Raw genomic sequence first — 15612 nt, 5'->3', positions numbered from 1 at the left:
CACTCCACACTGGAGGTCCCAACAGGGGGCGGAGGCCCAAAAGGTAGTGGGGAGTCCAAGGTCCAAAGCGGCGGGGGAGGTGGTGCTCAAGGTCCCTACAGGTGATATTTTTTGCTGGAGGTGCCACGGCCCAGGCCATAGAGCCACCCGTTGTCCCCTGACCTCCGAGCAGATGGACTGCAGCATAGGACGCCGTTGTTTATATTATGCGTATCCGGCCTGCAGTGTGAACTGCCAACCGAGTGAGGGGCCTCAAGAGTGTCCCGTGAAGGTGAATGGGCGGGAGGTAACGGCACTGCTAGACTCCGGGAGTCTGGTGACCCATGTGAGGGCCACCCTTCCTCTTCAACTGATCCCGGGGAAAAAAGTCGGCGTTCGGAGCATTCATGGTGATGCTAAGGACTACCCTATGGCCAGAGTGGACATTGAAACGGCCCATGGTACTGAGTTCCATGAGGTCGGCGTCATTCAGAACTTGTTGCACCCTATTATTATAGGCCGGGACTTTTGTTTATTTTAGGATCTGTGGGAGAAAGGTTCTGGGTTCTCTGGCTTGGATAGGGAACCAGTTAACCCTAATGAGGTATCACCACACCCTGAGTCAGACGGATTTCCCTTTTGTGTCCTTGTGGGGGATGAGGAGGTAGTGTCCCCTGAGTCTGACATTCCGGAGTTAGGGGTGACCAGCTAGAATTTTGAGTCTGCCCAACATAGGGACCTAACTCTGAAGGAAGCCTTTAATAATGTCAATGTCATAAATGGGGTTGCACAGGAGCCGGGGGCTGACACAAGGTTTCCCTATTTTATGATGAGTGAGGAGTTGTTGTCCCGGGTCATGAAAGTGAGGGAGGAGCTGGTGGAACAGTTACTAGTGCCGGGTCCCTATAGACAGAAGGTGTTGGACATGACCCATTCACATACCTTGGGGGGACATCTGTGAGTGGAAAAAACGCAGGAACGGATCGTGCAGAGGTTCTATTGGCCCGGGTGTCATCGGGAAATATTAAACTATTGCAGGTCCTGCCCTATGTGTCAGTTAACCGCCCCCACCTCTCACTTTCGAAGTCCCCTCATGCCATTTCCCATTATTGAAGTGCCGTTTGTGAGAATTGCTATGGACTTGGTTGGTCCCCTGGTTTAAATCTGCTTATCGGTATCAATACATATTGGTCATCCTGGACTATGCCACAGGCTATCCTGAAGCAATTCCCCTGAGAAACTCCTCCGCAAAGAGTATAGCCCGCGTATTGGTCCATATTTTTTCCCGGACAGGTTTACCAAAGGAGATCCTGACCGACCAGGGAACACCTTTTATGAGTAAGGTGATGAGGGAGTTATGCAAGGTCCTGCAAATCTCCCAGTTGATGGCTTCAGTGTACCATCCTCAGACAGATGGCCTTGTGCAAAGGTTTAATAAAATGCAGAAGAGTATGCTGAGGAAAGTCATAGAAAAGGATGGTAGAGACTGGGACTGTCTCTTACCGTATCTGTTGTTCTCCATCCGTGAGGATCCACAGGCCTCTACGGGGTTCTCGCCATTCGAACTTCCGTATGGCCGACATCCGCGAGATCTCCTGGATATAGCCAAGGATACCTGAGAAGTCAAAGTCATGCCCCACAGAAGCGTCATCGAGCACATGGCATTGATGCAGCAGAGGATTGCGAAGGTGATGCCCATCGTAAAAGGACATCTTCTCCAGGCACAAGAAGCTCAGGCCAGGGTCTACAACCGGTCAGCCAGAGTGAGGAAGTTCAATCCGGGAGACTGAGTTCTTGTGTATTCCTATTCTGGAGAGCAAGTTCTTGGCCAAATGGCAAGGGCAGTATGAGGTGGTGGAGAAGCTTGGTGATGTGAACTATAAGATTCATCAACTAGGAAAACAGAAACCATATCAGATCTACCATGTCAACCTCATCAAACCATGCTAAGACAGAGAGCCGGCTGAAACTCCGTGCTTGCTGGGCAAGCCAGAAGGTGAGGTTGGAGGTGTCGCCATAGCGCAGTCGCTGTCGAAGGTCCAAAAACAGCAGTGCCGGGAGTTACTCCAGAAGAACAGGCACCTGTTCTTGGAATTGCCGGGGTGCACAAAGGTCGTAGAAAACGAATTTCTGACGGAGCCACATGTGCGCGCAAACATGTAGCCCTATCGAATTCCAGAGGCCCGACGAGAAGTGATCTCCAAGGAGGTGGAGCGTATGTTGAAACTCGGGGTCATTGAGGAATCCAAGAGAGGTTGGTCGAGCCCAATTGTGCTGGTCCCAAAGCCCGATGGTGAATGGAGGTTCTGCAACGACTATCGGAAGTTGAATGTGGTCGCCAAGTTCGACGCATATCCCCTGCCACGCGTCGATGAGCTGATCGAGAGACTTGAGCCACAAGGTACATAACCACCTTGGATTTGACGAAGGGATATTGGCAGATCCACATGGCACAGGAAGCCAAGGAGAAGACTGCGTTTTCTACGCCAGACGGATGCTTCCAGTATGTCCGGATGCCGTTTGGACTGCAGGGGGCCCCTGCAACCTTCCAGAGAGCTATGGATCGAATCCTTGCACCCAATAAGCAATAAGCCGCAGCATACCTGGAGGATATTATCTTTCAGCCCAAACTGGGAGAGTCATCTGGAAAATGTCCAGACATTGTTTGATGCTCTAAGAAAGGCGGGGTTTTCAATAAACTCAAAGAAATGTGCCATGGGGAAAGAAGAAGCCAAATACCTGGGCTATGTGGTGGTAGAGGCGAGATCAAACCCCAAATTAGTAAAGTGGAGGCAATCCAAACCTGGCCGAGACCGCTGTCAAAAAAACAAGTTAGAGCCTTCCTGGGGATCGTGGAATACTACAGGAGGTTCATCCCAAACTTTGCCATGATGGCTGCACCCCTGACTGACCTCCTTAAGGGGACGAAATGGGCAATGGCCAAATGGTCTGAAGAGGCAGAGACGGCCTTTAAAAAAATGAAAGGGTCTCTGTATAAGCATCCGGTCCTGGTGGCCCCCGACTTTAAGAGTTTATACTCCAAACGGACGCCTCAGATGTTGGTTTAGGAACAGTCCTTTCCCAGAATATACAAGGGGAGGAGCACCCTGTTCTCTACCTGAGTAGGAAGCTGTCCTCATGTGAGAGGAATTATTCGGTCATAGAGAAAGAGTGCTTGGCCATAAAGTGGGTGGTGGACACATTACGGTACTATCTGGTAGGACATAAGTTTAGATTGGTATCCGACCATGCCCCACTCAGATGGATGAGGGAAACAAAGGGTAAAAATGCTAGGGTCACCCGCTGGTTCTTTGCCCTACAAGATTTCAACTTCCATGTAGAGCATAAAGCAGGGAAGCTATATGGTAATGCCGATGCCCTCTCGAGAATCCCTTGTCTGGTAGTACGAAGTGCCAAGCCCCACACCTTTAGGCAGAGGGGGAGGTATGTAAGGTGGCTAATGGTCGCATAGTCGATGGAAGGTATGTGTCACAGAGATGTCTGGCCTCTGTGATGTAACCCGGAGTGTTTCTCTAGTCCATGTAAGCACTAAGAGGATCGTTTGTTGCACCTGGGACCGGGTTACGGGTAGTTTAAAGAGATGGGCGGGTCTAGCTACCCACATAACTCACCTCTGGGTGTAGTTAACAGCCTATAAAATGGAGGCTGTTGTTTGGCACATGGTCTGTGTGTTTGGAGGGAGAAGGCCTCCAGTGTATGTTTGTCTCCAGACCGAGCCAGGATACTGGACGCTACCCCAGCCTGCGTGCCACACAGGGCTGGCTGAGCAGAGACCTGCTAAGGACATTTTACTTTGTATGCCTGATCTAAAGGCTGTTTCCTTTTCTGTTTGGCTTCTGCGTTTATCATGTAATAAACCCACATGAACTTTTAAAAGAACAAGCCTCCTGTTTTTCTCCTGTTGCACCCAAGTGTGTAAAACCCCTACATGGGGTAGACTTGGGACACTGATAGAAAACACTAGCACGAGACAAAGCTCATAAAAGGCTTTCTGGATTTCTTAGTTCAGTCTGTGGCACTGCATATAAATATACAGCATGCAGGGCCGGCGTTAGAGGCAGGCAGACTAGGCATCTGCCTAGGGCCCCCACTCTACCAAGGGCCCCCGGCCCATCGCCGCCCGGCCGCTATGGGGTCCGTGAGTCAGGACGCCCCCCCGACGTCAGCGCCGCCCCCCCCATTGCGTTTTCAACTGATGCCAAAGATGTCGATACAGTTCATAGTAATGATGGAGGAGAGAGCGTCATGTGACGTGCTCTCTCCCATCATTCCCCCTTTGCCTCTGGCGCAGCGTTATGACCTCATCGCTCCACGCTGTGCAGGGCAGTGGAGTTACTGCGATGCACTGCAGATACCAGAGCTGCGGGGGAATGAGGAGGAGAGGTAAGTATTATATTTATTTTTTAACTCACTGAGGCCATAATACTGGAGGACTGGGGGCTACATTCTACTCTCTATGGGGGGCTGCATTAAACCCTAAATGGCTGCATTATACTCTAAATGGCTGCATGATACTGTATGGGGGCTGCATTATACTGTTTGGGGGTTGCATTAAACTGTATGGGGGTGCTACATTATACTCTATATGGCTGCATTATACTGCATGGGGGCGCTACATTATACTGTATGGGGCTAAATTATACAGTATTGGGACTGCATTATACTCTATGGGGGCTGCATTATACTGTATTGAAGAGTATGGGGTGCATTATACTGTACAGAGGACTATGGAGAGTGCATTATACTGTATCTAGGACTATGGGGATGCAATATACTATGGGAGTGCATTATACAATATGGAGGACTATGGGATGCATTATACTATATTAAGGACTGGGGGGTATGTGCGTTATACAACACGAAGGACTATGGGGAGTGAATACTATATGGAGGACTGCTCCAGTCTGTGATTTAGCTGCAAAAGTGACATTGCGACTATAGGACACATCACTGCTGCAGCCAATCACTGAACTCAGTGGCTCTGCTAATGTAGATGGCACTAGCTACTGAGCTCAGCGATTGTCTGCAGCGGTGATGTGTTCTGATGATGTGACATCACCACTGCAGACATATCACAGAGATTGGAGCAGCGGTGGAGAGCCATCACTGGACCCGGGGAAAGTGCTAAATGGAAAATACCATTAGAGTCCATGATTTCCCTCCATGGCGTTTCCCTGCAGACAACAGTCAGCGGCGCACAGAATGGAGCGCGAGTCACAGCGATGCGCTCACAAGGTAGTGCAGGTATTAGCCCCACCATATTAGCTGGGAACATTCCAATGGGAACATTCAGCTTTTTGGGGTCAAAATTAGAGAGGGACAAAAGAATGTGTAGTATCCAAGCTGGTACCAATTTCGCAGGTTTCACTCCTGGTTTTGGCTTACAAACACTGAGGTAAAACACTGACCAAATACTGAACGTGTGAATGTGGCCTAAGGAGCAGATTCAATTCCCATCAAATTTTATTTGGAAGGAACAAAATCACTCAGCCAGCCTTGAATGTGAAAAAAAAACTAAAAGGCCACCAAAAACCGCTGGTGGAAAGCGCAGTGTGTGACTGAAGGGGGAAGGTGACAGATCTTGCAGTCGTGACTCCTGGCCACTGCAGACTATTCTCTTCATTTCCGCTCTCTGCACAATAGGAACTAAACAGGACACTACGGCGCCTGCGCGGAAGCCTCATTGATCTCCTCCGGCAGTAAGTCGGCGGCATCCCCCGCCCGGGACTGCTCACAAGTCCTGCTGAGACAGAGGAGGTGCGGCAGCTGCACTACCTGTAGGGGCGCTAACGCGAAGGCCAAGTGCAAGTCCGCGCTACTTCCTGTCCCCCATCCCCCCTGAGAGAATCCTATTGTGCGCTGAGGGCGGCACGCCAAGGGTTACTACTACTACAACGAGCGTACGAGCGGGGGCGTGACCGACGCTTCCGCTCCTCCCACACAGCGTACTGTGGACACGCCCACGACTCGCCCCCACCAGCCTGTCACTCTCCCTCCCCGTGACGTCACCATCATGGCAACAACAGCTGCGGCGGCCGCAGCTAGAGCCGTGACCGGAGGAACCGTGAGCCCGGGCCGGCTGGAGCGTGACTCGGAGCGGCGCAGGGGCGAGCTGACAGCATGAGGCTCCCGGTGTCTGCTGAGCCGGAGCGCTGCTGAGAGCTGTAGGAGGGGAGCAGCGGGTGCCATGCACCCAGCCTGTGTGTGACTGAGCACATGCCCTCTCCCAGGCCCCTGTACGTCCCCTGCTAGCGCATACCCTGCCCGTGACCGTGCCCTGGCACAGGGCTGCCCCTCACCATGTTCTCCCTGCGCCTGGTGACTGCGGATTACTACTTGGCTGCCCCGGTGCCAGGCTTGGATGTAACCAGATCCCACTTCAGAGACTGCCCTGTAAGAAGAGTGCCAGTGGTCCGAGTGTTCGGGGCCACCCCTGCAGGTAAGGACATGCCCCATGGCTGGCTCTAAGGACTGGGTGGCATGGCAGAAGGGGTATCTTACTCCATGAGATGGGATCCTGGTAGATGTGCCACCTGACGTCGTGTATGGAAGTGCCAATCATGGGTGAGAATGCCAATAGTTGGCACCAATGATTGGGAATCCACAGAGCTGTTTGCCTTTTTTTAGTCAAGGTGCCATGTATATGTCTTCATGGTATAGTGGGCAGCAGTGTGTGCCCTTTATTACTACAAGGGCACATGATAAGGGCATGTGTGGCAGATTGGTGACTTGCCCTTCGGTCCTAGTGACAGATGTGACCTAGGACTCGGTAGCTGGCATGTACCCTGCTACCAGGGAGCTGAGATGACGGAGCAGTCTGTGCCATCGTCCGCAGACACAATGGGTCTGTGGCTGTGCTAATCTCCCAGACACGCAGGGTGGCAGAGCATGTGACATGAAGGTTACCAGCGCCTGTGCCCGCTGCAGTCAGGAGGGCAGGCTCCTACTAAGCATCTCACTCGCTGTCTGTTGCAGCAACCAATGTCAGACTAAACTTGTGGCAGAGGCTTGGGACGTGGTGTTGGCGACATCCTGTGTGTCCCTCTGACCTGTCTGTGGAGTGGGAAACCTCCGTCATGACAGTGGGCAGAAAGCATCTTTTGTATCATTTCACCCGACAGAAGGGGCTGGGGGGATCCTCACATGACCTGCTGGGGAATGAGACGGGAGCGCTGGCATAGACTGCTACCCAGAGGACAAGCAGCGTGGCGCCTCCCACACTGTCATCACACTGCTAATGATCCTGGTATATGCCCGCGCTCACCTGCAAGCTCTGCTGTCCTCCCATTGGATGGGTATTGTGTGTGCTGGGTTTTCTGTAGGGTCAGCAAAGATCCAGATAGAGCGGACGCCAGGAGTAGCAGATTTATAGGGATATAATGATTTAACACATTAAGGGTGCCTATCGCTGCCATTCTGCAGGATGCCATCAATGCGTTTCCTTTATGGGTACTGGGCGTCAATATAATTTCTGTGTCCTGGGGATGCGCTGCAAAAAAAATTCAGAATCTTATAATTAAAGACTCCTGCTGATTCTGAAAATCCTGCATAAAGCAATAGGCATAATCCGTCTAGCAGTGATTGCGGGCATGACTGGCAGTGCTGATGGCGGGTATCAATTGCTGGATGTAATCCTTTCTGTGAATGTTTTTAGTTGCCTGTCAGCAAATATGGCACGATATGTATTTGTAGTGGGTCAGTCCGTTTTTTCCTAGCTTTCGGCACAAAGCTGCATGTGTAGAAACTACACGGCTTTCCGCGGGTATGTTTTACTGGTCTGTAGGTAGTCCATATACTTTTATATGTTGTCCTCTTGAGGCACCTTATTCTCCCTGTGAAGTAATGAGTCTAGATGACAATTGCTTTATAATACAGCACCCAAAAAGAAAAATGCCTACATATAAAATGGGCCAAAACATCAATGAACATCAAGGTGGGTGCTACAATGTGGGTGTTTATTATGGCCAAATGTATGAGAAGCTACCCTTTAGTGTTACTGCACACTGCGGGGCTCAGTCTGTATGGCTCCTTAGGGCTGAGTCTTAAAGGCTTCACCAGACTCCATTTGTGAAAATATTCTGCCCTCTGAGCAATGCCCCTTACAATGCACAAAATATTCTGCCCTCCGAGTCATGCCCCATATAATGCACAGAATATTCGGCCCTCCGAGCAATGACCCATACAATGCACAGAATATTCGGCCCTCCGAGCAATGCCCCATACAATGCACAAAATATACTGCCCTCCAAGCAATGACCCATATAATGCACAGAATATTCTGCCCTCAGAGCAATGCCCCATACAATTCACAGGATATTCTGCCCTCTGAGCAATGCCCCATACAATTCACAAGATATTCTGCCCTCTGAGCAATGCCCCATATAATGCACAGGATATTCTGCCCTCTGAGCACTGCCCCATACAATTCACAGGATATTCTGCCCTCTGAGCAATGCCCCATACAATTCACAGGATATTCTGCCCTCTGAGCAATGCCCCATACAATTCACAGGATATTCTGCCCTCTGAGCAATGCCCCATACAATTCACAGGATATTCTGCCCTCTGAGCAATGCCCCATATAATGCACAGGATATTCTGCCCTCCGAGCAATGCCCCATACAATTCACAAGATATTCTGCCCTCTGAGCAATGCCCCATATAATGCACAGGATATTCTGCCCTCTGAGCACTGCCCCATACAATTCACAGGATATTCTGCCCTCTGAGCAATGCCCCATATAATGCACAGGATATTCTGCCCTCTGAGCACTGCCCCATACAATTCACAGGATATTCTGCCCTCTGAGCAATGCCCCATACAATTCACAAGATATTCTGCCCTCTGAGCAATGCCCCATATAATGCACAGGATATTCTGCCCTCTGAGCACTGCCCCATACAATTCACAGGATATTCTGCCCTCTGAGCAATGCCCCATACAATTCACAGGATATTCTGCCCTCTGAGCAATGCCCCATACAATTCACAGGATATTCTGCCCTCTGAGCAATGCCCCATACAATTCACAGGATATTCTGCCCTCTGAGCAATGCCCTATACAATTCACAGGATATTCGGCCCTCCGAGCAACGCCCCATACAATGCACAGAATATTCGGCCCTCCGAGCAACGCCCCATACAATGCACAGAATATTCGGCCCTCCGAGCAACGCCCCATACAATGCACAGAATATTCGGCCCTCCGAGCAACGCCCCATACAATGCACAGAATATTCGGCCCTCCGAGCAACGCCCCATACAATGCACAGAATATTCGGCCCTCCGAGCAACGCCCCATACAATGCACAGAATATTCGGCCCTCCGAGAAATGCCCCATATAATGCACAGAATATTCGGCCCTCCGAGCAATGCCCCATACAATGCACTGCCTTTGACTGCGTTGTAGGGTAGGCACAGGACCTTTGTAGTAGAATCCATCTTGCTTAACAGAAGTATTGCTGCATGTGGACCCACATTTTGGTGGGAGCCAAATCTAAAGACTCTATCAGTTGCTGCTATTGTGCCAAATGCATGTACATGGCTGAATGTTTTTTTTTTCCAGGTGACAATGGTGGCAGCGCCTCCTGGGAAAATGGGTAAATAATGCTCATGTGCTATGGCTCTGACATTACCCATGGGCACCATTCTATAATAATATCCCATTGAGTGGTAAAGTGTAATGTGTTCTATGCCTGTTACTGGTCTTCACAGAAACATAAGTACTTCATGGGAAGTGTTGCCACTAAAACTTTAATTCATATAGGGGAGTTAACCTCTATACATATCATACCTGTACTTATTGCGTTACATACTTATATATGTAAATAAAGTGTCCTTGGTAGATCTTTGGCATGGCCAAGAGCTCAGTGCACCATTCTTCTCCCATTTTACAGTCCCCTGCACCTCTGCTTATAATGATTAATAGCGCTTGCTTTAGAACAGCGCCTGTATTATCACCAGCCCTGCAGGAGCCTACTAACTACGGGTGCACACAGTGTCCAAGCGCACTCTCGTCCCCTCTCCTCTCGGCATCAGCCACCTGCTACTGTGCGATCCAGTTTCTGTGTGCAGCGGGCAGCCGCTGGGGACAGGAGAAGGGGATGCGAACACAACTTGTGCACACTGACACTGTGTGTACACTTGGCTCTTGCAGTGTCAGTGTGTGCAGGGCTGGGGATTCAGTTCAAGTAGGGATGCTAGGTGAATGCTTTCAATCAACATTAATGGAGGTGATTGTCATTGGGGGGGCGGAAAGGTCCATTAAGCATTTCGCCACTCCGAGATGCATCTCACTGATCCTAAACATCCAAGGCAATGATTCTGCTCAACAGCGTTCCTGCCCTCCCGCTGTGCAGGGTACTGCTTTATAGCGCCATTCAAACTTTGGGCTTTGTGGCTGTGTTTTTGTTGACTACCCAGCAGTTGGCAGGGGCATCACTAATGCTAGGGTTAGATGTGCCGACCTTGGTCGTTAAACAGACGATGATCTGCTATATGCAAGCCGATCACTGGTTGTTTGAGGGCCTGTATAGTCAGGCCAACCACAATTCTATCCACACAGAACAAGCATTTGGCACAACATTTGATCGTTCTGTACCCATAGAATATCGTGTTATCGGTAGCATATCATCTGCTTTTTATATATATTATTTTGTTTATACAGGACAATGTGCTGCGAAACGATGATTGTTAATCTAGCTTACAAATCATCGCACCTAACTAATGGCCATTTTGCTAATTTACCGGGTGTTTGCCGACCTGTTTAGTTGGGCCGATAATTGTGAGCGAGCTTTAATATGCTCGTTCCTCAATCATCGGCCCATCTAAATGGGTGCTAAGGAGAGAAAATCAAGAAATTGTGCTGCATTGCAAACTCATGCAGCAGCCCCATTATTTTAAAGTTTTCCAGGCTTGAAACAAAAATCTGTCACTCTATGTGACAGCAGACTGCTGAATCATGACAGTGTGTGCACTTGCTGTCACATGCCGACTAGTCTCAACCTGCTTTTGTCAGTTCATTTCTATTGAGAGAACTTGAACATGTCTAGTTGGCATGTGACCTCCACGTTCCAACTGAGAAACAAGTACTCATGGGTTCCCAAATATAGACCCGTCTAAATGGGCCCTTGAAATCCATTGACTTAATGTTTTGCGCAGAGCATTTACACAATGTGAACTCACCCAAAATGGTACAAGATAATTTTTTGGTATACTCTATACCAGACACCATGACTGGCAACAATGAGTCACGGTAATAAACCTTAGACACGTGTTCCGTTTTGTAATTGAAATAATGTACAGAACCTATGCACAGCGATTGATATGTAGCGTTCATTATAGACTGTTAATTTTCATAACTGGAAAGTGCATGAAGAATCAACGGAGGGTAAAGCCGGCCATACACAACCATACCGTTCAACAGCTTTGTCCAGCTTGACGAATGCAGCTACACGATAACATGAAGATTGTGGAGTTGCATTTTATTTAATGATTATCAACAGGGGCCACCATGCCATCTGCAACTGACCACAACATAATATTAATGGATTTTTTTTATCACAAGTTGCACTCCATAGACTTGAATGTGACATTCATGCAACTGGTCTTTGATTTTTCTATTTTCTTAAGCCAAATCACAGCTGCAAAAGATTTGTCATCATGTGACCAGAATTGCCATGTGGCCCTTTCCCGATCATGCAAGCTTGATTTAGCCACGTGTGCATGTTTACTTTAGTGAACAGAGGGGAACAAACCACTTCGAGGCATTTTTGGCAACTTATCTCTTTCAGAGGACCGAGCCTGTTAACGAAAATCTGTCAACACACAATGACTGTTCAAACCAAGCACATGCACTTGCTGCACCCTTGGCGTGGCCGAGCAGTGCAATGCTGCTTTTCACCTTTCTGATTTCCATCTATGTCTTTCTGTTCTTCCTTGATTAACAGCTCTGGCTTTACGGGAGCCGGAGAGGAGTAGAGATCGATGGAAAACAAGTACGTGGCAAGGTGTACTACACTGTTTGTTCATGCCAAACAGTGCTTGGTTTGAACAGTCGTTTAGTGCTGGCAGACTCCCTTTTAAACATCAACATGCCCAATCTTGTTTTACACTGACAATGTTCCACATCTGATAATGTGGAACAGTGAAAATCAAAAATGACACAGAGATTTAGTCGACCTAAAGCCTTGTATGTAAAGCATATTGCCTTCCTTACAGCAGCACCAGATCATAGCCTTAGGGCTCGTGCACTTTGCTGTATAAATCTTTCATATGGCATCCATTCTGCACCCCTGTTTGTGAGAAAAGCATCATGATTCCATTTAAAAAAGGTTCTTTTATTGGTCGACCATGACAGCACCACGAGAGAGGAGATCCGCCCACCAAGGACAGGAAACCTACAGGCTTAAAAGGGGCGGCCCTCTCTTCTCGCCTCAGTTTGGTTTCCTGTCCTTGACAGATGGAACCTCTGACAGGCTTACCTGTGAAGATGTCCGGAAGAAGCGTGCTGTCGAGCTGCGCCCGTCTGGGATCAGCAACTCCAGTACCGTCTTGTGCCCTAGGCTATGGGAGCTGCGCCCCTGTCTGGGGTGGCACCTCCAGCCAGATGGATTTTGATGACAGAGGCTGCGCCCCTATCTGGGGACAGCAGCCCCAACTTGAGGTGGGCACAGCATTGGGGGGCTGCGCCCCTGTCTGGGGTTGGCAGCCCCAGACCTGTGCGCAGGATGCTGGGAGAGCGGCACCCCGGCCGGGGTAGGGCCGCCCCTAGCAGCAGGTGAACGCTAGCTGGAGCAGGCAGCTGTAGGGAGAAAGCGCCAATTACAGGAGCGGCACCTCTATGACCAGCGCCGCAGGATGTGGCGGCACCACATGCTTCCGGTATTTTACTAGGCTGGGGGTGGGGCCTGATGCCAGGCAGTCATGTGACCAGACAGGAAGTCCGGTCCACATGCATGCAGACGCCGCGTGAGCTCTGCATTCTCCCCTCCAACCAGCAGATGGCGATGTAATAAAAAAAAGGGGAAATTAAAGGGAAGTAGACGCTCCTATTTAAGTGTCCAGATATCGCTGCTCTAGGCTTCCCAGTTACTTCAGAACTCTATTGTTAATGGATTCTGAAGACGAGCAGCAGCAGCAAATCCGGCGGCCGCCACTTTCTCCATCTCAGCGTTTGCCTAGGGAGCCCCAGGAGACACTAACCCCCTCTAGTCACCAGCAATTCTCGGACTGCAGGTAGACGAACCCGGTCTGGCCATCGTGACTCTAACAAGACGGACGAATCTGCAGCCCCTAGGGACGATCCCCCGGCTGAGAAAGGTCATCCAGCTAAACCGGTATCAGCTATTTGAGCTCTGGGTAAGTGATCTTTGAGAAAGTTCACTTAGGTAATAAGGTGTCCTTTCTTCTTATCCGTTTAGGGGAAGAACCGTACATCCAAAACCAAACACAAGCAATGTGCGTTATGCGAGGCCCTATTGGCGGACTCGTATACCAAAAGACTGTGCCAGTCCTGCATAAACCAAACTTTGGCGGATGAGACCCCCTAGTTTCGCCTCAGGCTCAAAAACCCTAGTTAAATCAGAGGTGAGCCAACTCCTCTCTAAAAGTCTGAGAGTAAGGAAGCTAACCATGAGGTCTCCCCAACTCCTGATTATTCCCTATCGTCACACGAGGAGGTGGACTCTGACGATTCAGCTTCTTCATCTTCCTCATCCTTGGATAGTGGTTCAGGCCATCACTGCTATTTCCATTAAATTAAGTTGACGGGTTGGTTAAAGCGGTCCGCGCAACCATGGACATTACGTACCTTAGACCAGAGAAGTCAGTCCAAGACGTCATGTTCAGAGGACTGGGGCAGAAGAAGAGAAAATGTTTTCCGTTTAATGATAAACTTCAGGGTCTAATCCATAGACAGTGGCAAAAGCCGGAAAGAAAAGGTTCTCTCCCCCCATTCTTTAAAAGAAAGTACCCCTTTGAGGACTCTGCCTCCTCCTCCTGGGAGAAGGCTCCCAAAGTAGACGCAGCTATAACTAAAGCTTCTAAAAAGTCATCTCTCCCCTTTGATGATATGGGGGCCCTTAAAGACCCTCTGGACAGAAAAGCAGATGTGTTTCTCAAAGGCACCTGGGAGACAACCTCTGGGGCTTTAAAACCGGCAATTGCTGCGAGTTGCACAGCTAGGTCTTTGATGGTATGGCTAGATAAGCTGGAATCGCATTTAGAAAACAACACATCCAGGAAAGAGATCTTGTCTAGTATCCCACTCATGCAGGGGGCAGGAGCCTTCCTAGCGGATGCTTCCGTGGACTTGGTTAAGTTAGCTGCTAGATCGAATGCCATGACTAGTGCAGCCTGCAGGGCTCTGTGGCTCAAGTGTTGGCCGGGTGACATCCAGGCTAGAACGAGACTCTGTGCTATACCTTGCGAAGGGGAACATCTCTTCGGTCCAGTCCTGGATGAAATCCTAGGCAAAGCAAGCGACAGGAAGAAAGGTTTCCCTAGCCTGTCCATGCCTGCCTATAAGCGGTCTTTTTGCAGGAAAAGATTTGTGCGTAAAAGACCACAGCGAGACCAGGATAAATGGGAAGACCTTAAACCAAAAGGTAGAGGTCTTCTGTTCAGTATGTCTTCTTCCACTCGGTAGCCCCGGAAATCGAGTCAATGACTTGTAGCCCAGGTAGGGAGGAGGCTGACGGGCTTCTTACCTGCCTGGACAAAGATTTCAGCCAGTAACTGGATCCTTAATCTGATAGGTCCGGGTCTGAGATTCCAGGTCCAAGCAGTTCCTCGTGAAAGGTTTATCTTGACCCCGGTCCGTTCCTCTATATCAGAACAACTCGCTCTTCAGGAAGAAGTACTGGACCTTGTTCAAAAACCAGTCCTGGTGGAGGTCCCGGCGTCTGAAAGGGGGTTGAGATTTTACTCCCCTCTCTTTCTGGTCTCTAAGCCGGACGGTTCTTTCAGGTGTATTATAAATTTAAAAGCCCTGAATAAATTCCTGATAATCCCCACCTTCAAAATGGAATCGATAAGGTCAACAATAAAGTTGCTGTTTCAGATTGTTACATGGTGGTTTTGGATTTGAAAGATGCCTATTACCATGTACCTATCCATTCAGATTACCAGAAATATCTTAGAGTGGCCGTGGTTATAGATGGGGTCATCAAGCACTTTCAATATTGGGCCCCGCCGTTCGGTTTAGCCATAGCCCCCCAGGTATTTACCAAAATCGTGGCAGAGGTAATTGCTCATGTTAGAGAGCATGACATATTAATTATCCCTTATCTGGATGATTTCTTGATAGTTGGTAACTCGAACCTTCAATGTAGTAAGCATCTAAAAATATTGATCTCCATCTTAGAAAATCTGGGCTGGGTCCTCAATTTAAATAAATCTAGGTTAACGGCCACAAAAGTTCAGCAATTCTTCAGTTATGCTGGATTCAGATTCTCAGACATGTTACCTCCCTGAAGTCAAAAAACTAAGGATCAGGGATAAAGTAAGAAGAGCAGTGTCAAACCCAGTCATGTCCCTGAGAGCTGCGATGTCCCTGTTAGGTACCCTGACATCTTGCCTTCGCAAGGTTCTGTGGGCTCAATATCACTCCA

At 49.2% G+C, this 15612-nt stretch overlaps 1 protein-coding gene across 1 annotated transcript in view; it reads left to right on the top strand.

Annotated features, from left to right (window-relative positions):
• Window positions 1–5962: 5962 nt before the first annotated feature.
• Window positions 5963–15612, top strand: part of REV3L (REV3 like, DNA directed polymerase zeta catalytic subunit) — a 206336-nt gene continuing 196686 nt past the window's right edge. Inside the window, exon 1 of the mRNA XM_073675863.1 lies at window positions 5963–6439. Within this exon, the coding sequence (XP_073531964.1) occupies window positions 6301–6439 (139 nt within the window). The 5' untranslated portion in view covers window positions 5963–6300. The remainder of the gene's footprint in view (window positions 6440–15612) is intronic.

Source organism: Phyllobates terribilis, unplaced genomic scaffold (genome assembly GCF_046119375.1).
Source record: "Phyllobates terribilis strain yellow unplaced genomic scaffold, ASM4611937v1 Scaffold_3__8_contigs__length_932513732, whole genome shotgun sequence".
NCBI lineage: Eukaryota > Metazoa > Chordata > Amphibia > Anura > Dendrobatidae > Phyllobates > Phyllobates terribilis.
This window is presented reverse-complemented; position numbering and strand designations above follow the sequence as displayed.